The sequence below is a fragment of the Scyliorhinus torazame genome, chromosome 3 (genome assembly GCF_047496885.1).
Source record: "Scyliorhinus torazame isolate Kashiwa2021f chromosome 3, sScyTor2.1, whole genome shotgun sequence".
Classification (NCBI taxonomy): domain Eukaryota; kingdom Metazoa; phylum Chordata; class Chondrichthyes; order Carcharhiniformes; family Scyliorhinidae; genus Scyliorhinus; species Scyliorhinus torazame.
In genome coordinates, this window is record NC_092709.1 from 380,755,190 (window position 1) to 380,780,609 (window position 25,420).

A 25,420-nucleotide genomic window follows, 5' to 3' on the forward strand; every position below is an offset into this window, starting at 1 on the left:
CTCATGGGGAATGAGGGGATGTCAATTCTGGTGAAGATGTGACTGGCCTTCATTGAAGGAATATACAATGCAATTGTATCTCCTTCACTATTGCCTGCAAAAAAGTCTACAGTCCTCTGTGTTACGGCTGAGATGCAGCATCTGTGCTGTGAAGCCATTGAGTTTTGAGTATTCCTTTATCAGTGCAAATAGAGGCTTTGACTTTCAGTATCTTTCTTCCCATGGTGATCTGTGGGTGGCAGGGTGGCACAGTGCTGAGCACTGCCTTCTGCAGTGCCAGGGACCCATGTGCAATTCCGACCTCGGGTGACTGTCTGTGCGAAGTCTGCACGTTCCCCCGTGTCTGCGTGGGTTCCTCCGGGTGCTCCGGTTTCCTCCCATGGCGCAAAGATGTGCAGGTCAGGTGGATTAACCATGATTAATTACCCCTTTATGTCCAAAGGTTAAGTGGGGTTACGGGGCTAGGGCTAGGGCAGTGCGACGAGGTGGGGCTGAATGGCCTCCTCCCGCACTGTAGGGATTCTATGATTCTCTTCTTCTCCTTTCTAACTAAGCTGATTCATGTTCACTCTTCAGGCATCAGCAAGGAAGAGATCTCTCCACAAAGGGGCTCCTTAGCCCAGCAGTGTTCTCCATCAACACTGTTCTCTGCTACTGGTTCAATGAAGAGTGCAGGAGAGCGTGCCAGGAGCAACACCAGGGGTACATAAAAATGAGGTGTCGCCCTGGTGAAGCTACAACACAGGACCACTTGTGTGACAAACGCAGAAGCAGCAAGTACCAGACAGAGCTAAGCAATTCCACAATGCACGCACCAGACCTAAGCTCTGCCATGCTGCCACATCCAGCTGTGAATGGTGATGGACAATTGAACAACTCACTGGAGGAGGAGGCTCCACAAATATCCCCATCCGCAATGATGGAGGAGCCCAGCACATCTGTGCAAAAGACAAGGCTGAGGCATTCGCAGCAATCTTCAGCCAGAAATGCCGAGTGGATGATCCATCTCGGTCTCCTCCGGAGGTCCCTGCATCACAGATGTCAGTCTTCAGCCAATACGATTCACTTCAGGTGATATCACGAAACAGCTGAAGGCACTGGACACTGCAAAGGCTCTGGGCCCTGACAATATTCCGGCAATAGTACTGAAGACTTGTGCTCCAGAACTTGCTGCACCCCTAGCCAAGATGTTCCAGTACAGCTACAACACTGGCATCTACCCGGCAATGTGGAAAATTGCCCAGGTGTGTCCTGTGCACAAGAAACAGGACAAATCCAACCCAGCCCATAACCACTCTCCATCATCAGCAAAGTGATGGAAGGGGTCATCAGCAGTGTTATCAAGCAGCACTTACTCAGCAATAACCTGCTCACGGACCCTCAGTTTGGGGTCCACCAGGGTCACTCAGCTCCTGACCTCATTACAGCTTTGGTTCAAACATGGACAAAAGCCCTGAATGCAGAGGTGAGGTGGGAGTGACTGTCCTCGACATCAAGGCAGCGTTTGACCGAGTGTGGCATCAAGGAGCCCGAGCTAAACTGGAGTCAATGGGAATCGGGGGAAAACTCTCCGCTGGTTGGAGTCATACCCGGCACAAAGGAAGATGGGTGTGGTGGTTGGAGGTCAATCATCTCAACTCCAGGACATCACTGCAGGAGTTCCTCAGGATAGTGTCCTCGGCCCAACCTTCTTCAGCTGCTTCATCAATGACCTCCCTTCCATTATAAGGTCAGAAGTGGGGATGTTTGCGGGTGACTGCACAATGTTCAGCACCATTCGCGACTCCGCAGATAATGAAGCAGTCCCTGTCCAAATGCAGCAAGACCTGGACAAAAGTGGCAAGTAATATGTGTGCCACACAATGTCCATCTCTATTAAGAGAGAATCAAACCAGTGCCCCATGACATTCAATGGCAATACCATTGCTGAAAGCCTCACTATCAATATCCTGGGGGTTACCATTGATCAGACACAGAACTGGATTGGCCACATTAATACTGTGGCTACAAGAGGAGGTCAAAGGCTAGGAATCCTGTGATGAATAACTCACTTCCTGACCTCCCAACGCTGTCCACCATCTACAAGGTGCAAGTCAGGAGTGTGATGGGATACTCTCTACTTACCTGGATGAGTGCAGCTCCAACAACACTCATGAAGCTCAACACCATCCAGGAGAAAGCATCCCGCTTGATTGATCCCCCTTCCACAAGCATTCAAACCCTCCACTACCGACGCACAGTAACAGCCATGTGTACCAACTACAAAATGTACTACAGGAACTCAGCAAGGCTCCTTCAGCAGCACCTTTGACAAGGTCCCTCATGGCAGATTGGTACGAAAGGTGAAGTCACACGGGACCAGGGGTGAGTTGGCAAGATGGATACAGAACTGGCTAGGTCATAGAAGGCAGAGGGTAGCAATGGAAGGGTGCTTTTCTGATTGGAGGGCTGTGACAAGTGGTGTCCCGCAGGGATCAGTGCTGGGACCTTTGCTGTTCGTAGTATATATAAATGATTTGGAGGAAAATGTACCTGGTCTGATTAGTAAGTTTGCAGACGACGCAAAGGTAGGTGGAATTGCGGATAGCGATGAGGACTGTCAGAGGATACAGCAGGATTTAGATCATTTGGAGGCTTGGCCGGAGAGACGGCAGATGGAGTTTAATCCGGACAAATGTGAGGTAATGCATTTTGCAAGGTCTAATGCAGGTAGGGAATATACAGTGAATGGTAGAACCCTCAAGGGGATTGACAGTCAGAGAGATCCAGGTGTACAGGTCCACAGGTCACTGAAAGGGGCAACACAAGTGAGGAAGGTAGTCAAGAAGGCATACGGCATGCTTGCCTTCATTGGCCGGGGCATTGAGTATAAAAATTGGCAAGTCATGTTGCAGCTGTATAGAACCTTAGTTAGGCCACACTTGGAGTATAGTGTTCAATTCTGGTCGCCACATTACCAGAAGGATGTGGAGGTTTTAGAGAGGTTGCAGAAGAGATTTACCATGATGTTGCCTGGTATGGAGGTCCTTAGCTATGGGAAGAGGTTGAATAAACTCGGTTTGTTCTCACTGGAACGATGGAGTTTGAGGGGCGACCTGATAGAGATCTACAAAATTATGAGGGGCATTGACAGAGTGCATAGTCAGAGGCTTTTTCACAGGGTAGAGGGGTCAATTACTAGGGGGCATAGGTTTAAGGTGCGAGGGGCAAGGTTTAGAGGAGATGTACGAAGCAAGATTTTTTTACACAGGGTAGTGGGTGCCTGGAACTCGCTGACGGAGGAGGTGGTGGAAACAGGGACGATAGTGACATTTAAGGGGCATCTTAACAAATACATGAATAGGATGGGAATAGAAGGATACGGACCACGGAAGTGCAGAAGATTTTAGTTTAGACGGGCAGCATGGTCGGCACGGGCTTGGAGGGCCGCAGGGCCTGTGCCTGTGCTGTACTTTTCTTTGTTCTTTGTTCACCTTCCAAGCCCACGGCCATTGCCACCTAGAAGGACAAGGACAGGAGATGGGAACACCATCACTTAGAAGTTACCCTCCAAGTCACTCACCGTCCTTCGCTGTCGCTGGTTCAAATTCCTGGAACTCCCTATGTAAAAGCACAGTGGGTGTACGTACATACCATGATCTGCAACAGTTCAAGAAGGTAGCTCACCACCACCTCCTCAAGGGCAATTAGGGACGGGCAACAAATGCTAGCCAAGCCAGCGACACCCACATCTCGTAAAAAAATGAATTTTAAAAAACTTTTAATTTTGTCCATGAGCCTTGTATGTGGCACTTTATCAAAAACCTTTCCAGAATCCATATAGTCAACATCCAGTGCATTTCCTTCTTCCGCATTTTCTGTCACTTCATTAACAAATTCAAATAGATTCCTCAAGCACAATTTACAAATTTACAAATCCATGCTCACTCTCCGTCATGAACACAGGCAGGAATGCAAGCACCTGTTGATTAATTTTCAATAAAACCTTACTCTCCGCTGATGTTAAGCTACATGGCCTGCAGTTTGTGGAAGTGTTCTTCTCTCCTTTCTTGAATAAAGGTTCACATTTGCCACTCTCCAATCCTCAGGCCCCTCCCCTCAAGAAGGGACAAAGAGATTCATGGGAAGATCTTCCGCTGTCTCCACCCCAGATTATTCCCACAATCTGGAACTCCAGTCCTGCAGACCCGGCGACCGACACATTCTGAGCAGAGCCAACCTTTCTAGCTCTTGCTACCTCTCAACGTACACCTCATCCATTACCTGTGCAAAACACAATGTAAAGTGCTCTACAATTATTCAAATCTTGCCCTGTACCTTTCAGCATATATCACCCTTGTCATGTGAGGGTACCTTTAAGACATGGATGTTTAAGCAGTGTACCTTTAAGAAAACAGTGATGTCAGAGAATGGGTGGGGCTGAGGCCAGGTCAGCCATTTTGCAGTTTTGTTCTGCAGTTTAGTTTTGCAGTTTGCCGGAAGAAAGCAAGGTGCTGGAGCTGAAGTCAACCAAGCTAATATATCTCTGCCATTCTACAGAAAAAATATATATCCTTTAGCCTGATGTGATACTGTTTAAAGGTGTTAAGTCTTTTGGAAGTTTGAAGGAACATTTTAAGGAGTTATTTACTGTTGTAATATTTGAAATGAAATGAAAATCGCTTATTGTCACAAGTAGGCTTCAATGAAGTTACTGTGAAAAGCCCCGAGTCACCACATTCCAGTGCCTGTTCGGGGAGGCTGGTACGGGAATTCAACTGTGCTGCTGGCCTGCCTTGGTCTGCTTTAAAAGCCAGCGATTTAGCCCAGTGTGCTAAACCAGCCCCTGATATTTTCTGAGTTATCTTTGAAGTAAGGGGAGTTAAGAGATCCAATGTTTATTTAAGAGGTTAAGTTGAGTTCATGGAATGAACAGTGTTTTGTGTTTAAAAACCCACGTGTCCATAATTGTAATCCCACACCTAGGGAAAAAGTCGTGTGCTCGGAAAAGCAACAGATCCATTAAAGGGAGAGGTTGGTTGAACTCCATGACACATTTTGGGGTTCGGAAAACGCCTCGCCCATAACACCCCACTGTTCTTAACAAGGCCTATTTACTACCACTTAGCACAGTGGTTGGCATTGTTGCTTCACAGAGCCAGGGTCCCGGGTTTGATTCCCGACTTGGGTCACTGGTTGTGCGGAGTCTGCACGTTCTTCCCGTGTCTGCGGGTGCTCCCGTTTCCTCCCACAAGTCCCGAAAGACGTGCTTGTTAGGTAATTTGGACATTCTGAATTCTCCCTCTGTGTGCCCGAACAGGCACCGGAATGTGGCAACTAGGGCTTTTCACAGTAACTTGATTGCAGTGTTAATGTAAGCCTACTTGTGACACCAATAAAAGATTATTGTTCTAAAAGTAGCAAGTTGGGACCTCCAGGTGGTGGCGTTCCCATAAACCTGCTGCCCTTGTCCTTCTAATTGGTCATGGTCGTGGGTCTGGAAGATGCTGCTTAAGGAGCCTTGATGAGTTCCTGCAATGGATCTTGTTGGTGGTACACACGGCTGCTCCTGTGTGCCGTGTGCCAGTGGTGGACGGAGTGAACATGAACACACAAACATGCGGCCAAGGAGCAGGAGTAGGACATCGAGCCCCTCGAGCTTGCTCTGCCATTTAATCGGATCATGGTTGATCTGACAGTACCTCCAATTTGCATCTCATCTATCCCCATAACCTATTACCTCCTTGCTTACCAAGAATCTATCCACCGCTGGCTTTAAAATATCCAAAGACTCTGCTTCTATCAGCCTTTCAGGAAGAGAATTCCAAAGACGCACCACCTTCTGAGAGAATTCTCATCTACGTTTTAAACAGGCTCCGCCTTATTTTTAAACAGTGCCCCACAAGAGGTAACATCCTCTCCACATCCATAGAACCATAGAATTCCTACAGTCCAGAAGATTCATCCCCTCAAGTCTGCACCTACCCTCTGATAGAGTTGGGCCCACTCCCAGCCTAGCCCCTATATCCCATAGCACCATCTAACCTACATAGCTTTGGACACTGAGGGGAAAATTTATCATGGACAATCCACCTAACCGGCACATCTTTGGACTTCGGGAGGAAATCCACGCACACACGAGGAGAACATGCAAACTCCATACAGTCACCCAAGGCCGGAATTGAACTTGGCTCCCTGGCGCTGTGAGGCAGCAGTGCTAACCACTGTGCCACCGTGCTACCGAAGTGACTCACCATGAATCAAAACCTGTTCCTCCAACATCAATCTTTGAGCCATACATTTAACTCTTTAACCTGATTCACTCTGAACCAATTTTCTTGTGGCTCAAGTAGTTTAACCCAATGAATTTAGCCCACATCTGCTCGTATTCCCTGAGCAAAATCTCTTGTCTAATTCTACCTATCTCAGTGATACCTACGTGGACCATGATCACTGAATCCAGTCCCTCCCATTGCAAGTTCCTCTCCAGCCCCAAGCAGCTGTCTTCTACAAACATAAAAGCAAACTGCTGCGGATGCTGGAATATGGAACAGAAACAGCGTCTGTGGAGGGTGAACGGAGCTAACATTTCAAACCTGCATCACTCTTTGTCAAATATGACCATCCATCTACTCGACCAAACAAAGCGGTTTATCAGGATGCATAAAAAAGTGGTAATCCTGAGGATTGGGAGCAATGTAGAATCTGGCAAAGGAGGACCAAGAAACTGATTAAGAAATGAAAAAGAGAATATGAAAAGAAACTAGCAAGGAACATAAAGGTGGACCAAAAAAGCTTATGTAGGGAAATGAAAAAGAACAAACGTGAGCCCATTGCAGGTGAGTACTGGAAAATGTATAGCGGAGAACAAGAAAATGGCAGAGAATCTAAATGTTACTTTGCATCAGCCTTTGCAAACAAAAATACAGAAAATTTCCCAGATATAAGCAACTGAGGGAGTTGTGAAACTATGGAACAAAAAAAACGTATTAGCAAGGAGGAAGTACTTAAAAGGTTAACTGGATTGAGGGCTGATAAATCCACTCACTAAATGAGGTTCATCCCAGTGTTGAAGGAGATGGATAGAGTTAACAGGGTAGTTATCTTTCAAAATTCTATAGATCCTGGAATGGTTCTTCAGATTATAAAGTAGCAAATATAACCCCATTTAAGAGGATGAGGGAGAATGAAGAATTACAGACCTGTTAGTTTGATGCCAGCAGTTGTAAACGATGTGATAGCCGAACATTTAGAAAAGAGTGGTAAAATTGTGTTGAGTCAACATGGATCTATGAGAGGGAAATCCTGTTTAACAAACCTGTTCAAGTTTTGGGAGGATGTTTCTTGCAGCATAGATAAAGAAAAACCAGTAGATGTGGTGTATTTAGATTTTCAGAAGGCTTTTGATAAGGACCCACACAGGAAATTGGTAAATGATATTAGAGTGCATGGGATTGGGGGGAAAATACTAGTCTGTATTGAGAAGTGGTTGGCAGCCAAAATCAGAGAGCAGGAATAAATAGGTAATTCTATGAGGACAGGCTGTTATTACTGGAGTAGCACAAGGATTAGTGCTGGGGTCACAACTGTTCACAATTGTCATGTGAGAGTACCTTTAAGAAATGGATGTTTAAGAGATGTACCTTTAAGAAATGGGTGTTTATCAGTGATGTCAGAGTGTGGGTGGAGCTGGGCTGTCTGTCAGCTTTTTACTTTTGTTTTAGGCTGTTTGCTGCAGGGTGTGTTTTAGTTTAGTTTTCAGTGTTGGAACTGAAGCCAGACAGAGCGGGTGTACTGTTGATCTCTCTGCCATGAAAAGACTATCTCTTGTTCATTTGGTGAATTCAGAATTATAAATGTTTTCAGCAGCGACTTTAACCTGATGTGCTTCTGATAAAAGGTATACCTTTTGTAAGTCTTCTGGATGTTAAAAGGAAAGCTTAAAGGATTACTTAGTGTTGTATTCTTTGGGGGTTATATTTGAATTGATGGTTGCTAAGATGTTCACTGTATGTTAAAAAGGTTAACTTGAGTTCATAGAATAAACATTGTTTTGCTTTAAAAAATACTTTTCCATTTCTGCTGTACCACACCTGTAGAGTGGGCCGTGTGCTCCTCATACCACAATCTATTAAAAGTTGTGGGTCAGGTGAACTCCATGAAACACTTTGGGGTTCTCTGAACCCTGACCCATAACCCAATCCAGAGAAATGATTTGGATGTGTGGACCAATTGAAATATTCTCAATTTTGCTGATGACACTAAACAGTTGGCGAATGGGGGTCGTGAGGAGGATTTGAAGGCTAGGTGTATCGGCTAAAATATGGCACATGGAATACAATGTGAATAAGTGTGAAGTTATTCACTTTGGTGGAAAGAACAGAAAGGCAGAGTATTTCTTCAATGGTGAGAGTTTGGGTAGTGTGAGTGTGCAAATGGTGTCCTTGTTCACAAATGTTACACACCCTGGGCGGGTGTGCAGTCAATTCCAGCCCCACATGCCCTGGATTCACAAGACAAGCAGATTATAAAAATTCCCAAATTCTTTGGCTCTTGGCTGCCCAATAACTACAGTCACCAGGTTTGTAAGTTGAAACACAATTACTGTTTATTTATAACAGGAATTATATTGAAATATTAAACAGTGAATGAGCTGTATAAGAATAAGCTGACCTATTACCCCCTTTACCCACCCTCTACCCACACGCACAAGACAGACAAACACAGATGGGGGGGGGGGGCAAAAGGTGTGAAAATAATGAGGAGGAAGGTCAAAGGATAAGAGTCTTTGCTTCCAATGGCAGTTCTTGAGCATACTTTCCTCAACAAAGAACAAAGAACAAAGAAATGTACAGCACAGGAACAGGCCCTTCGGCCCTCCAAGCCCGTGCCGACCATACTGCCCGACTAAACTACAATCTTCTACACTTCCTGGGTCAGTATCCTTCTATTCCCATCCTATTCATATATTTGTCAAGATGCCCCTTAAATGTCCCTATCGTCCCTGCTTCCACTACCTCCTCCGGTAGTGAGTTCCAGGCACCCACTACCCTCTGCGTAAAAAACTTGCCTCGTACATCTACTCTAAACCTTGCCCCTCTCACCTTAAACCTATGCCCCCTAGTAATTGACCCCTCTACCCTGGGGAAAAGCCTCTGACTATCCACTCTGTCTATGCCCTTCATAATTTTGTATACCTCTATCAGGTCGCCCCTCAACCTCCTTCGTTCCAGTGAGAACAAACCGAGTTTATTCAATCGCTCCTCATAGCTTATGCCCTCCATACCAGGCAACATTCTGGTAAATCTCTTCTGCACCCTCTCTAAAGCCTCCACATCCTTCTGGTAGTGTGGCGACCAGAATTGAACACTATACTCCAAGTGTGGCCTAACTAAGGTTCTATACAGCTGCAACATGACTTGCCAATTCTTATACTCAATGCCCCGGCCAATGAAGGCAAGCATGCCGTATGCCTTCTTGACTACCTTCTCCACCTGTGTTGCCCCTTTCAATGACCTGTGGACCTGTACTCCTAGATCTCTTTGACTTTCAATACTCTTGAGGGTTCTACCATTCACTGTATAGTCCCTACCTGCATTAGCCCTTCCAAAATGCATTACCTCACACTTGTCCGGATTAAACACCATCTGCCATCTCTCCGCCCAAGTCTCCAGACAATCTAAATCCTGCTGTATCCTCAGACAGTCCTCATCGCTATCCGCAATTCCACCAACCTTTGTGTCATCTGCAAACTTACTAATCAGACCAGTTACATTTTCCTCCAAATCATTTATATATACTACAAAGAGCAAAGGTCCCAACACTGATCCCTGTGGAACACCACTGGTCACAGCCCTCCAATTAGAAAAGCATCCCTCCATTGCTACCCTCTGCCTTCTATGGCCTAGCCAGTTCTGTATCCACCTTGCCAGTTCACCCCTGATCCCGTGTGACTTCACCTTTTGTGCTAGTCTACCATGAGGGACCTTGTCAAAGGCCTTACTGAAGTCCATCTAGACAACATCTACTGCCCTACCTGCATCAATCATCTTAGTGACCTCCTCGAAAAACTCTATTAAGTTAGTGAGACACGACCTCCCCTTCACAAAACCGTGCTGCCTCTCACTAATACACCCATTTGCTTCCAAATGGGAGTAGATCCTGTCTCGAAGAATTCTCTCCAGTAATTTCCCTACCACTGAAGTAAGGCTCACCGGCCTGTAGTTCCCGGGATTATCCTTGCTACCCTTCTTAAACAGAGGAACAACATTGGCTATTCTCCAGTCCTCCGGGACATCCACTGAAGACAGCGAGGATCCAAAGATTTCTGTCAAGGCCTCAGCAATTTCCTCTCCAGACTCCTTCAGTATTCTGGGGTAGATCCCATCAGGCCCTGGGGACTTATTTACCTTAATATTTTTTAAGACACCCAACACCTCGTCTTTTTGGATCACAATGTGACCCAGGCTATCTACACCCCCTTCTCCAGACTCAACATCTACCAATTCCTTCTCTTTGGTGAATACTGATGCAAAGTATTCATTTAGTACCTCGCCCATTTCCTCTGGCTCCACACATAGATTCCCTTGCCTATCCTTCAGTGGGCCAACCCTTTCCCTGGCTACCCTCTTGCTTTTTCCTTACCCCTATTTGCCAATGACTTTTCGTGACCCCTTCTAGCCCTCCTGACTCCTTGCTTAAGTTCCTTACTACTTTCCTTATATTCCACGCAGGCTTCGTCTGTTCCCAGCCTTTTAGCCCTGACAAATGCCTCCTTTTTCTTTTTGACGAGGCCTACAATATCTCTCGTCATCCAAGGTTCCCGAAAATTGCCGTATTTATCTTTCTTCCTCACAGGAACATGCCGGTCCTGTATTCCTTTCAACTGACACTTGAAAGCCTCCCACATGTCAGATGTTGATTTGCCCTCAAACATCCGCCCCCAATCTATGTTCTTCAGTTCCCGCCTAATATTGTTATAATTAGCCTTCCCCCAATTTAGCAAATTCATCCTCGGACCACCCTTATCCTTGTCCACCAGTACTTTAAAACTTACTGAATTGTGGTCACTGTTACCGAAATGCTCCCCTACTGAAACATCTACCACCTGGCCGGTCTCATTCCCCAATACCAGGTCCAGTACCGCCCCTTCCTTAGTTGGACTGTTTACATATTGTTTTAAGAAGCCCTCCTGGATGCTCCTTACAAACTCCGCCCCGTCTAAGCCCCTGGTACTAAGTGAGTCCCAGTCAATATTGGGGAAGTTGAAGTCTCCCATCACCACAACCCTGTTGTTTTTACTCTTTTCCAAAATCTGTCTACCTATCTGCTCCTCTATCTCCTGCTGGCTGTTGGGAGGCCTGTAGTATACCCCCAACAGTGTGACTGCACCCTTCTTATTCCTGATCTCTACCCATATAGCCTCACTGCCCTCTGAGGTGTCCTCTCGCAGTATAGCTGTGATATTCTCCCGAACAAGTAGCGCAACTCCGCCTCCCCTTTTACATCCCCCTCTATCCCGCCTGAAACATTTAAATCCTGGAACGTTTAGCTGCCAATCCTGCCCTTCCCTCAACCAGGTCTCTGTAATGGCAACAACATCATAGTTCCAAGTAGTAATCCAAGCTCTAAGTTCATCTGCCTTACCCGTAATGCTTCTTGCATTAAAACATATGCACTTCAGGCCACCAGACCCGCTGTGTTCAGCAACTTCTCCCCGTCTGTTCTGCCTCAGAGCCACACTGTCCCTATTCCCTAGTTCTCCCTCAATGCTCTCACCTTCTGACCTATTGCTCCCGTGCCCACCCCCCTGCCATACTAGTTTAAACCCTCCCGTGTGACACTAGCAAACCTCGCGGCCAGGATATTTATGCCTCTCCGGTTTAGATGCAACCCGTCCATCTTATACAGGTCACACCTGCCCCGGAAGAGCTCCCAGTGGTCCAGATAACGGAAACCCTCCCTCCTATACCAGCTGTTTAGCCACGTGTTTATCTGCTCTATCTTCCTATTTCTAGCCTCACTGGCACGTGGCACAGGGAGTAATCCCGAGATTACAACCCTCGAGGTCCTGTCTTTTAACTTTCTGCCTAGCTCCCTGAACTCCTGCTGCAGGACCTCATGTCCCTTCCTGCCTATGTCGTTAGTACCAATATGTACAACGACCTCTGCCTGTTTGCCCTCCCCCTTCAGGATGCCCTCTACCCGTTCAGAGACATCCTGGACCCTGGCACCAGGGAGGCAACATACCATCCTGGAGTCTCTTTCACGTCCACAGAAGCGCCTATCTGTGCCCCTGACTATAGAGTCCCCTATAACTATTACTCTTCTGCGCTTTGACCCTCCCTTCTGAACATCAGAGCCAGCCGTGGTGCCACTGCTCTGGCTGCTGCTGTTTTCCCCTGATAGGCTATCCCCCCCGACAGTATCCAAAGGGGTATATCTGTTCGAGAGGGGGACAACCACAGGGGATTCCTGCACTGACTGCCTGCCCTTTCTGGTGGTCACCCATTTCTCTGCCTGCACCTTGGGTGTGACCACATTTACATAACTGCGATCTATGACGCTTTCCGCCACCTGCATGCTCCTAAGTGCATCCAATTGCTGCTCCAACCGAACCATGCGGTCTGTGAGGAGCTCCAGTTGGGTGCACTTTCTGCAGATGAAGCCATCCGGGACGCTGGAAGCCTCCTGGACCTGCCACATCTCACAGTCAGAGCACAGCACCCCTCTAACTGACATTGCGTCAATTAATTAAAATTAAAATTAAAATTTGTCTTTTTTATTAAATACTTTAAAAAAAAATTTCAAAGTTACTGTCAACTATCTGTTTCCTAGCACTAGATTTCTAATAGAAATGCGATAGCTAACTATAATACTCTCCGATCTCTGGCTTAGATATCCTCTAAATTATAATTAAGTTATCATGTTTAATTAGTTCCCAAATACTCAAATTTTTTTTAAATTTAGGTTAGAATCCCAACCAGCCACTCTGGCCACAGCTTTTCTGTGATGTCACTTCAGTTTCCCCCCGACACACACAATTTGAAAAAAGGTATAAAAGTAAAAATAAGTAAAAATCACTTACTTACCTTCTTACCTTCTGAGTGTCTTAGATGTTCTCAGGTTCTCTCGCTGACAGAGACTGCTCCTCCACCTCCGAACCTTGACCTGCACAATGCTAATAATATAGTAATAATATAATATGGCACATACCTTACACCAATGGGTCTTATTATTAGGTTAGAGGAGGAGGGCGGGTGGGAGACACTACACGTGTAGTGTCTTGGGTTTCCTCTCCACCAGAATTTATTGGTTGGGGGGGGGGGGGGGACTTGCCAGAGGTCCGCGGGTCGAACTTCCGGTTCCCGCCTTATATAAAAACAAATAAAACAGAAAAGAAGAACAGACACGGGACCAGGCAAGGCTTTTTAAATTACTACTCACCTCCCAGAAGGCCCCTGCGCACCGCTGCCGCCGAAATCCAAAGGGCTGCTCCTGTAAAGGTAAGGGTTTTTAAAGTAAGTACTCACCTCACAGAAGGCCCCTGCGCACCGCTGGCGCCGAAATCCAAAGGGCTGCTCCTGTAAAGGTAAGGCTTTTTAAAGTAAGTACTCACCTCCCAGAAGGCCCCTGCGCACCGCTGCCGCCGAAATCCAAAGGGCTGCTCCTGTAAAGGTAAGGCTTTTAAAAGTAAGCACTCACCTCCCAGAAGGCCCCTGCGCCCCGCTGCCGCCGAAATCCAAAGGGCTGCTCCTGTAAAGGTAAGGCTTTTTAAATATACTACTCACCTCCAAGAAGGCCCCTGCGCACCGCTGCCGCCGAAATCCAAATCTCACTGCCCACTCACTGATTAAAATCTCTGGTTTGAAGCATAATTATCTTCTCATGGAATCATAGAATCTCGACAGTGCAGAAGGAGGCCATTCGGCCCATCGAGTCTGCCCCAGCCCTTGGAAAGATTACCCTGCCTAGGCCCACACCCCGACCTTATCCCTGTACCCCAGTAACCCCACCTAAACTTCTAGACACTAAGGGGAAAATTTATCATGATCAATCCACCTAACCTGCACATTTTTGGGCTGTGGGAAGAAACCGGAGCACCCGGAGGAAACCCACGCAGACACGGGGAGAACGTGCAGACTCCGCACAGTCACCCAAGGTCGGAATTAAACTCAGGTCCCTGGTGCTGTGAGGCAGAAGTGCTAACCACTGTGCCACCATGCTGCCCTCTGTAATTCTCTATAGTTCTCTGGAGTTTAGAAATGTATTACTCAGAGCTTATCCTGGAAAGGCCCCTTTGCTTCACATCAAACTCTGCTTTCAGCTCATGGTTTATTTCCAGGCCTCAGCCTTTCTGCTGAGTGAGGTGGTTGGTCCTCCCCTGCTTGTACAGCCTGGCACGGTTCTCCTGTACATAGACTCATCCAGACTCCCCGCCAGTTCGGAAACACAGCCTTTCTGGAGAACAACAGAGAGGAGAGAGGACAGCAGTCCTTCCTCCGAGCTGCCAGCAATCAAGCTGAAAGCAAAACCCAACCGGTGAAGCTCTGAAACATTGCAGTTGGATCAGATCCAATCACCACGTTTTACCGGGCAGAGCACAGCCCTTTTGAGCCAATTAATTGGTCACCAGCCAAATCAATCAAAGTGAGTAATCGCTGATATCATTGGTGCTGGTCCAGGGAGCAGCACGGTGGCACAGTGGTTAGCACTGTTGCCTCATGACGCTGAGGACCCGGGTTCGATCCCAGCCCTGGGTCACTGCCTGTGTGGAGTTTGCACATTCTCCCCGCGTTTGCCTGGGTCTCACCCCCACAAACTAAAAGATGTGTAGGGTACATGGATTGGCCACGCTAAATTGGCCCTTAATTGAAAAATAATTATTGGGCAGTCTAAATTTTGTTTTAAATTGTTACTGGTTCACCTGCAATCACCAATTCAAATCAGCAGTCTTCTAGATTCTTCTGTTTGGATTAAAGTTGACGTACAGATGTCTTAAAGTCGCAGGTTGATTAAACATCCGTGGATCAAAAATGTAACAGCAAAAGTAAAGGGAAGGGGAAATAAGGTAATAAACAGGAACAAACTGGAAGGACCCGTACACACGTCACCAAAAGCTACAATGAGTATTCAGTAAGCAATGAGGAAGGTGAAAGGTATGCTGACCTATATTAAAGGGGATCTGAGTAGAGGAGTAAATGTGTCTTACTGCAGTTTTATAGAATCTTGGTGAGACCTTATTCTGGATTCTCCACTCCGCAACACCGGCAACGCGGATCACAATCAGGCGGAGAATCGGGCAACCGGCCGAAATCAAGGTTCACACTGGACGCCGAACCGAGCGCTATGCTTCGCCCCCTTCCCCCACTGGCGGAGGGATCGGGAATCTCACCCCCATGTCAGTGGGAGAATGTAAATGGGTCTCAATGACCAATTCGCATCCACTTAGCGAGCCAGGCACCAGATTCTCCTGTCCTCCAGGCAGGGAGTCACATGGGCATGGGTTACAACAGGTCGAGTCAAACATGGCCCTGACGTGGTGGACCTCACCGTGTGCCAAGTCCACCTGAGTATTACCCTCCCCCCCCCCCCCCCCCCCCCCCCCCCACAATGCCAGACATTAACCACATCAAAGAGAGTTAAGTGCAGAGACTGGGTCTGTATTCATTTCAGCTTCAAGGATCGAGTGGCGACTTCATTGAATCTTACAAGGTCTGGCAGGATGGATGTCGAGGAGATTTGTCCCCTAGCTGGAGTCTGAAACAAGGGGACATAATCTCAGGGTAAGGGGTAGACCGTTTAAGACTGAGATGAGGAGAAATCTCTTTATTCAGAGGGTTGTGAATCTTTGGAATTCTCCATCCCAGAGTGCCATGGAAGCTCAGTCATTGAATATGTTCAAGACAGAAAGTCACAGATTCCTGGGAACAAAGTAAACCAAAGGACATGGAGATAGCTCAGGGAAGTTTCATCAAGGTAAATGTTCACCCATGATCTAATTGAAAGGTGGAGCAGGCTTGATGGGCTGAATGGCCTACTCCCATTCCTATGTTCCTACTAAACTCTTGGTGCCAGTGGAGTGGCCAATGTTTGATTAAGGATGGTTCGCCCTCCATGATGCTCCACCCTGATTCCAGCTGCCCCTTGGAAATCCTGAGCACATCTGGTACAGCTGGAGACACTTCCTACCCCCATGGTTCCCTCAAGTGTCTTGATGTTCCCCATGGCACTGTATTGCAACCAACAGGTCTTCGATACCCATCCATGTTCTCAGAAAAAAAACCTCTTTTCCCCCTTTATCGATCTGGCTAGCACCTTGGTTGAACTATGAATGTTAATTAATGTTTCTAGATCTGCCATTTCTTATGATCTTTTGATCTGTGACTGTACAACAAGCTCAAAGTGATTTCTTCTCCATTTAGAGACGAGTACGATCCCTCTGCTCGACCACAGGATGCATCCCCACCAACCACAGTCTAACAGCTCTAACCAGTAAGTAACGGAACCTTCAATAACGATTATAAATGTAAAGACATTGAAGTCAGCTGGCCAGGGATGAACGTGTTGGTGACGGGGCCAAATTCCATTCACATCTAACTGCTGGTAAATTGTAGTGGAGGAAATATCTACCTGCCAATCGTTTGAAACATTGACCCAAGCCCATTTGCCATGGCTTTGGCAATTTAACTATCAAACCTGTGACATCCACCCAGAAGGACAAGGACAGTGGGTGGTGCCAGAGAACATCATCACCTCCAATTTACCCTCCAAGTCGCACACTATCCTGACTTGGAAACTTTATCAATCCTCCTTCAATCTCTAAGTCACTTCCACAGCAGTGGCAACATGGGCAATGGTAACTCCCATATTCTGAGATATAAGTCAGTGAGTTGTGGGAAATGTTTCAGGCATTGTCACCGCACCGAAACAACTCTTGTCAAAGTCACAAATTACATCATTTGTGTCTGTGACAAATGTAAACTTTCCCTCCTGATCTTTCTCCACCTGCCTGGAGCCTTTTACACCAGGCTAACTGTCGTGGAAATCATAATAAATTCCTCGAGGTTCGATTTAAGGAAATTTATTTACACAAATATATTTGAGGAGAGAGAGTGTTCTAGCTGCAAAGCCAGTGCACTGCGCCCTGAGATTTGATTGAAGAAAGCATGTTTTATAATCTGAAATAACAGCTTGAAGTAAACAGGCATGTTTATATTAAATAGACGTTGGAAAGTACGTACGATGAAATACGTAGTACGTATGTTCTTGCCCTTGGCTAAAAACAACTCGAGTACACATTTTGTTATCTTTCGGAGGACAATGTGTTTTCATAATAAGGCCGAGACCAGAATATTAAGCAGTATTTTGTTTATGTTACCTGACCTACTTATTTTCACGAAAAAGCAGTGTTAACTATAGTCAAGCATTTCCCAGCATGCTTCTAAATTGGCAACTCATTAAATTCCCTTCCACACTAACCATCTCATCTCTTCACTGTGTTGCAGATAGTTGCACTGCTCTCACCTGATTCCAATCTTACCTGTCTCATCACGGCCAGAGACCCATTGGCTGGGTTCTGAAGTAAAAACCTCACCACTAGTCTTAGAATTCCCCCAATAGTCAATGGAGCGCTGTAATTCTAAATGGTGATCCAGGGATTCCCTTGCTTTCCCTGACTCCTAGGCAGACTGAGGTGGATGCCAATCAGGTCAAACTATTATTTCAAGTTATCTCCCGGTATAATCCATATCTTCCTTGGAAATTCCGTCTACTTACCGCTCAGTAGTTTACACACGGGTCCGGCTTGCTAAGTAGAGTAAACTTTCTAATAATAATAATAGTAAGAAGTCTTACAACACCAGGTTAAAGTCCAACAGGTTTGTTTCGATGTCACTAGCTTTCGGAGAGCTGCTCCTTCCTCAGGTGAATGAAGAGGTATGTTCCAGAAACATATATATAGACGGATTCATATATATATATGTTTCTGGAACATACCTCTTCATTCACCTGAGGAAGGAGCAGCGCTCCGAAAGCTAGTGACATCGAAACAAACCTGTTGGACTTTGACCTGGTGTTGTAAGACTTCTTACTGTGCTCACCCCAGTCCAATGCCGGCATCTCCACATAATAATAATAACCACTCTTTCAGGTTATCAATTTAAACTTACAGAAAGGTAAAAAGATCTTTTCTTGTTCGGTCCAGTTGTAAGACTTTCAAGTCTATCTTGTCAATCGTTTTTCTTTAACTTTTGGTCTTCTGTTCGCTTCTCTGGGCTGCTCGGTCTTCAGATGCTGCTCGTCCCATCACCGAGGAAGATTCTCTCAACTTCTGCTCACTTATCAGAGTTTTTATAGCAATTTGTGCAGCCTGACCTTCACAAATGACTCCCCTCTGCTGCTTGAGCCTAACAGTTGAAAGCTAGTTTCTATCGGTTAGAAGCGTGGCATCTCGCAACAGCGCAGCTTCATTCCACCAGCTCACCATTATTTACTTTGAACTTTTTCACTTTGCTTGACATGTAATAAATTTGTCTGTGTCTTAGTCAGTAACTTTTCAGATTTATGTCTTTATTAATGATTTTTTTCAGTCTTAACCCGGGTCATCTTTGGGTCAAGCTCATGTCATGTTCAGATTACCCCCTTTTGATTCTATTTTTATCTGGCTTGGCCATTTTCTAAAAGGTTTTAACATCAAAATGGTGTATGTTATAGTGTAACCGTATTACCTTGTGGGTTTCTTTATTTGTAAATCAGTTGTCTCATCTTATTACTGGTGTCAGCACGTTTTCACGCTTAACAGTTGTGCCTTATTTTAAACCTTAGATTCTGGCTGCTCTTCTTAATTGTTCAATAAAATAATTCATTGCTTAAAGAATTGTGAAATACTATTCCCTTACATTGAACTTAATAATTTAAGTCGATCAAATGACTTTTTAACTCGTAAATCAGAATGAATTGTTCCTAGCTGTTTTCCTTCACGTCTGTGAAGCTGTCTGCATTTCAAACAAACTGCTGCTGTTAACCCTGTGTGGGACTTCTCCCTTTCATTAAAAGCCTCAGGCATTCTCAGTGTTACTTTCATGTTTCAAATGTCATATATTTCCAATTTTTCAGTACAGTTCTCTTCCTGCTCCTGGACTGTTACCTCTGGTGCCCCACAAGGATTGATCCTTGTACCCCCCTCCTTTTCATCTACCTGTTATCCCTCGATGATTCATACAAATGCAGAACATCTTGCCAACATTTAATTGGAGGAAATTAATGCTTATGGGTGTCAGATACGCAGTCTGGTAATTTAGCATTAATGGAGAGGTCAAGAGAGGTATAGGTCAGCATACAATTCAGGCCGTCTCCCACACGCTGAGCTCATCCAAAACTCTGCTGCCCGTGTCTCAACATGCACCAGGTTCCATTCACCAAAACCCCTGTGCTCGCTCACCTACATTGGCTTGTGGTCGAGCAACATCTTGACCTTACAATTTTAATCCCTGTGTCAAATCCCTCCATGGTCTCAGCCTCTCTATTTCTGCACTTCCTCCAGCCCCACAGCCGTCCAAGATACTTAACCTCCTCTAATTCTGGCCCCTTGTACATTCCACAATATGATTGCTCAACCATCTGTGACTGTGTTTTCGGGGGGGGGGGCGCACGGGAGCACAGTGGTTAGCACTGTTGCTTCACAGCACCAGGGACCTCGAGGTCGATTCCCAGCTTGGGTCACTGTCTATGCGGAGTCTGCACGTTCTCCCTGTGTCTGTGGGGGTTTCCTCCGGGTGCTCCGGTTTCCTCCCACAAGTCCCGAAAGACGTGCTTGTTAGGAGAATTGGACATTCTGAATTCTCCCTCAGTGTACCCGAACAGGCGCCGGAATGCAGCGATAATAAACACTAATAAAGATTATTATTATTATTAGGTGCCAAGAACTCATGCTGTGAAATGTCCAACCAACGCCCCTCCACCTCTTTACATCTCTTTCAGCCTTTAAGACCTGTGGCCAAGGAATTAGTAATCTGACCAAACGAGCTTAAATTTAATTGAGCCATGATGATTTGAGAACCCTTTGAAAATGGTGGGCAGGTGCAGATTCCAGGATTGCTGCCCCCCCTTCCTGAACTGGTCAGCTCCAGAGAGGAGCTTGGCATGTCTTACTCTGCCACAATTCTAATGAATGGAAAGGCCCAGGGAACATCAGAGGCATAGACGGCAAAACAATTATTTTGCAACATGGTAATCAAACTGTTAGGGTGCATTCATCAAGGATAATGGGTACAGATTACAAATTTTCAAATTTAGACAGAGCAGACAGACATGACGAGGAACCAGTCATCTGGTACGCATGTGTTACAGAACGATGAGGACCAATTAACTGATATAGACAGGGTTTCTGTGGAGGAACACAACACTTCTGGTGAATTAGAACAGGCCATTTTTCCGAAAGGGCAACTGCCAAAAGTTGGTACAAAAGTGACGTACTTGCCTGAAGGGTCTAGTCAATGGAAGGATGCAACTGTTATTAGTAGAGCAGGGAAGGCCACTGGAAAGTATAAACATTGGTTGAATGTACAGCATTCAGGGGAAGGAGTCAAGACAATGGATTGGGAAAACAAAGTTCAAAAACGGAGGGCACAGAAACGCAGTGCCAGTTCAGATAGTACATCAGATAGTGAACAGGTCTGCAGGAAAAGGCCGAGAACTATTGAAAGGACATTCCACAGCAGAAGGGAATGATCAAGCAGTAGCAGTACAGAACGAGATACCAGGCAGGAGAGGGGACATAGTTTGACAAGATCTCGGAACATGAGTAAGACTACGAATACTAATAGGAGTAGAAGCCCACATTCACGTGAGATTTTGGTGGCTTCAAATAAATTAGATGAAAAAGTTATTAAAGAAGCTAAACAGCAAGAATTGCACAGTTGGAGTGAATTTGGGGTATACACGGAAGTACCGGATAGGGGACAAAGAGCTCTATCCCACAGATGGATTTGCACGGAAAAGGTTCTTCCGGATGGAACTTATAAGGCTAGGGCCAGGCTCGTGGCAAGGGGATTTGAAGAAATCTTAGAAGATCAGGATTTAAGGATAGATTCACCTGCAGCAGGAAAGGTTATTTTAAAGACCGTCTTGGCTCTATTAGCCACAAAGGCATGGGAATGCAAATCTATAGATATAAAAGCTGCCTTTTTGCAGGGGCATCAGCTCCAGAGAGACATTTTTATCCGTCCTCCTAAAGAAGCAGCTAACACAGAAGGGGTACTCTGGAAGTTGAACAAATGTGTATATGGATTAAATGATGCATCTAGAGTCTGGTATTTTTCGGTAAGGTCAGTTTTGTTAAAGTTAGGCTGTTGCCAGTTGAAAGCAGATCCTGCAATGTTTTACTGGCACTATAAAGAAAATCTTTCTGGCATTTGAAATGAAAATGAAAATCGCTTATTGTCACAAGTAGGCTTCAAATGAAGTTACTGTGAAAAGCCCCTAGTCACCACAGTCCGGCGCCTGTTCGGGGAGGCTGGTACAGGAATTGAACCGTGCTGCTGGCCTGCCTTGGTCTGCTTTAAAAGCCAGCGATTTAGCCCTGTGCTATACCAGCCCCATTTTTATGATGCATGTCGATGATTTTTTGTGGGGTGGGACTAGTGATTTTGAAGCTATTGTAATCTCTGGTTTGAGGAAGAATTCAGGGTTGGAAGTCAGGCTTCCGGTGCATTTAAATATATTGGACTGGAAATTGGACAGACTAAGTTAGGGGCAACTTTACGTCAGCAATCTTATTTGGAAAGCATCACCCCAATAGCAATTAGTCGTGGCCGAGTTTCACAAAAAGATGCAATGGTTTCAAAGGTAGAAAAAGAGCAACTTCGAAGTTTAATTGGGCAATTAAACTGGTTAGGTAGACAGACTAGACCGGACGTGAGTTTTGATGTCTTAGAGTTGAGTACAAAAGTGAATGATCCCAAAGTGGAAGACATAATAAGAGCAAATAAAGCATTGGCCAAGCTAAAAATGCAGGAGTGTGTTTAGAAGTTCCCGGTTTTAGGTGACCTTAAGCACTTGAAACTCATAGTTTATAGTGATGTGTCCTATGCAAATTTATGTGATGGGGTTTCAGGCGCAGGAGATTTTATAATTTTCCTTTTGGGGAACAATGGTAAATGTTGCCCGCTTGTGTGGGAAACAAAGAAAATAAGGATAGTGGTAAAACGCACTTTGGCTGCTGAGACATTAAGCCTTGTAGAGGCGGTGGATATGGCCTTTTATATAAGTGTGACATTGACAGAAATTTTGGGATTAGGGGATTTGGGTAATATACCTATTGACTGTCACATTGACAATAAATCCCTGTGGGAAAATGTGCACTCTACAAAAAGTGTCAATGAAAAGAGGTTACGGATAGACATCGCAAGTTTGAAGCAGATGTTGGACAGAGGGGAAATAACAAAAATTAAATGGGTTGACAGGAGCTATCAACTGTCAGACTGTTTGACGAAAAGAGGGGCGAGTTCACAGAAACCTTTGGATATTGTTAATGAAGGGCGCTTGTTTCTGTGACTTTTTTTTTCTTTCTCGTCCCAAAAAAAGGGGGGAAATCATGTGTGTGTTTTTGAGTTTCTTGAAATTTTGTTTTCACCTAATTATTTTTTTTCTCCAAGGAAGTGGAGACTGTTAAGTAATGGGTTAAGAGGCATTGCAATTAGTTGTCTCATTTATGTTAAGTATCCATTAATTGACACTGATATGTAATGGGGCTTCAGGTGGCCTCTGTCAGGTGGTGTGTTAAGAGTTTTGTGCAGAGGCTGTGGAAGTGAAATAAATGGTGTTTGGTGAAAAGGAACAAGAACTTTAGACTCTTCATTTCACAGCAACTAAAATGCCTAACACCACTTAGACTAAAATACCACGCCTGAAAAGCAACCACAATATGCTCACCCCTCACTGTCTTTAAGTTCACTGAGCCAATCCAATGGATACACTTTTATCCCGGACGAGCCCCATCAGGGTCAGGGTTTAGAGAACCCCAAAGTGTATCATGGAGTTCACCTGACCCACAACCTTTACTAGATTGTGGTATGGGGAGCACACGGCCCACTCTACAGGTGTGGTACAGCAGAAATGGAAAAGTATTTTTAAAAACAAAACAATGTTTATTCCATGAACTCAAGTTAACCTTTTTAAAACAAACAGTGAATATCTTAGCAACCATTAATTCAAAGGTAACCCCAAAGAATACAACACTAAGTAATCCTTTAAGCTGTCCTTTAAACATCCAAAAGACTTAACAACCTTTCAACAGAAGCACATCAGGGTTTGCATTCAATACTGAAAACATTTAAATTTCTGAATTCACCAAATGACCAAGAGATAGTCCTTCGTGGCAGAGAGATCAACAGTACAGCTGCTTTGCCTGACTTCAGCTGCAACACCAAAATGGATAACCTCAGATTTGTCAACATTGTATTCCATCTGCCAATGTTGACAAATGTGAGGTTATCCATTTTGGTAGGAATAACAGCAAAAGGGATTATTATTTAAATGATAAAATAGCGAAACATGCTGTTGTCCAGAGAGACCTGGGTGTGCTAGTGCATGAGTAGCAAAAAGTTGGTTCACAGGTGAAACAGGTGATTAAGACGGCGAATGGAATGTTGTCCTTCAAACCAAAAAGACAGACACATCCAAGCTTTCTCAAAGTGAAACTAATAAGCAGAGACAGAGCTCAGCTCCACCCACACTCTGACATCACTGCAGTAACATGAGCAGCTAACCATTTCTTAAAGCGACATTCTCATGACACTATCTTCTTTGGTGACCTGATACATTTGAGCTGATTTCACAGCCACTGATTCAACCTGAGGTTCAAAATTCCTGCTTCAGGCATTTTCCCATTAACCCTTCACCCACACTCCCCTTTTCTGTGCTTCTTCACCTCCCACATCCTTATTTCGGAGCAACTGATGAAACCACTACGACCAGGACCTTGTTTTTTTTTCTTACTTTTTAAATAAATTTAGAGTACTCAATTAATTTTTTCCAATTCGGGGCAATTTAGCGTGGCCAATCCACCTAGCTTGCACATCTTTGGGTTGTGGGTGCGAAACCCACGCAAACATGGGGAGAATGTGCAAACTCCACACAGACAGTGACCCAGAGCCGGGATCAAAACTAGATCGGCGCCGTGAGGCAGCAGGGCTAACCCACTGTACCATCGTGCTGCCCGACCAGACCTTGTTAAACTCTGGGGGTGGATTCACCATACCCCAGCCATGTTTTTCTCAGTGTCATGCCATTCGCTGGAGTCAGGAATCTCTATTCCCTCCACTCTTCATTGGGACTTCCCAGTTTTCCGTTGCACCTATCCCAGTTCGTCACCCACTTCCTCCTGGCTCCATCACTATTCTTCCATCTGGAGGAGGGTGGCAGATGGGGGCTGCAGAATGACCAAAACATTCCTGCCTGTAACACAAAGCGAGGTGAACCTTGAGTTCAGCATTATTCTGCTTGAATGATACACAATACCCCACCACACACATGTCCAGCATCTCAGATATAGCACTATTCTCTAGAAGGTGAAATACAACTTCCTACAAAGTCTATCACTGTATTTTTCTGCGATAACAATCTCATTTTCATAAATGTAATTTCCACAGTACTAGACAGCAGCGAGGGAGTGTATTAAATCGGGAAGGAGGAATAAGTTAGTTGACAGTTCTTTCTCTGCCAAACCAAAGGCCATTTACTAAACCTTTCTCTTTTCTCTACAGATCCAGACATCAACCAACAAACTACAATGACCTTGTCAATTATACAAAATCGTCAAATGTTACATATCTCTGTTCTGTGTATTACCTTGTATCAAAACCCTACATAGAATGGGGAAGGGTGTTGGATAAGAGACACTTCAATAAAGTTACTCAGAAACAAGAGACAAAACTCCACTGAAGCAACAAATCACAGGAAGGAAAACTCGGCCTTTTCGTTGTGATGATGTTGAACAATTATTTCACCTCATTTCTTTTTAGTAAATTGTGCAATCAACATCGCAGTTATTTGTCAGCTTAGAATTAAAGAACAAAGAACAAAGAAAATTACAGCACAGGAACAGGCCCTTCGGCCCTCCCACCCTGCGCCAATCCAGATCCTTTATCTAAACCTGTCACCTATTTTCCAAGGATCTACTTCCCTCTGTTCATATATCTGTCTAGATGCATCTTAAATGATGCTATTGTGCCCGCCTCTACCAGCTCCGCTGGCAAAGCGTTCCAGGCACCCACCACCCTCTGCGTAAAAAAACTTTCCACGCACATCTCCCTTAAACTTTCCACCTCTCACCTTGAAATTGTGACCCCTTGTAATTGACACCCCCAATCTTGGAAAAAGCTTGTTGCTATCCACCCTGTCCATACCTCTCATAATTTTGTAGACCTCAATCAGGTCCCCC

The 25,420-nt window shown here is 45.2% G+C and overlaps 1 protein-coding gene across 1 annotated transcript in view; it reads left to right on the top strand.

Moving 5' to 3' along the window:
* The window catches only part of LOC140409654 (collagen alpha-1(XII) chain-like), a 132,893-nt gene extending 107,991 nt beyond the window's left edge, over positions 1 to 24,902 (top strand). The window contains exons 11-12 of the mRNA XM_072497987.1: positions 16,404 to 16,473; positions 24,744 to 24,902. Coding sequence (XP_072354088.1) covers positions 16,404 to 16,461 — 58 coding nt within the window. The 3' untranslated portion in view covers positions 16,462 to 16,473; positions 24,744 to 24,902. The remainder of the gene's footprint in view (positions 1 to 16,403; positions 16,474 to 24,743) is intronic.
* Positions 24,903 to 25,420: the final 518 nt, after the last annotated feature.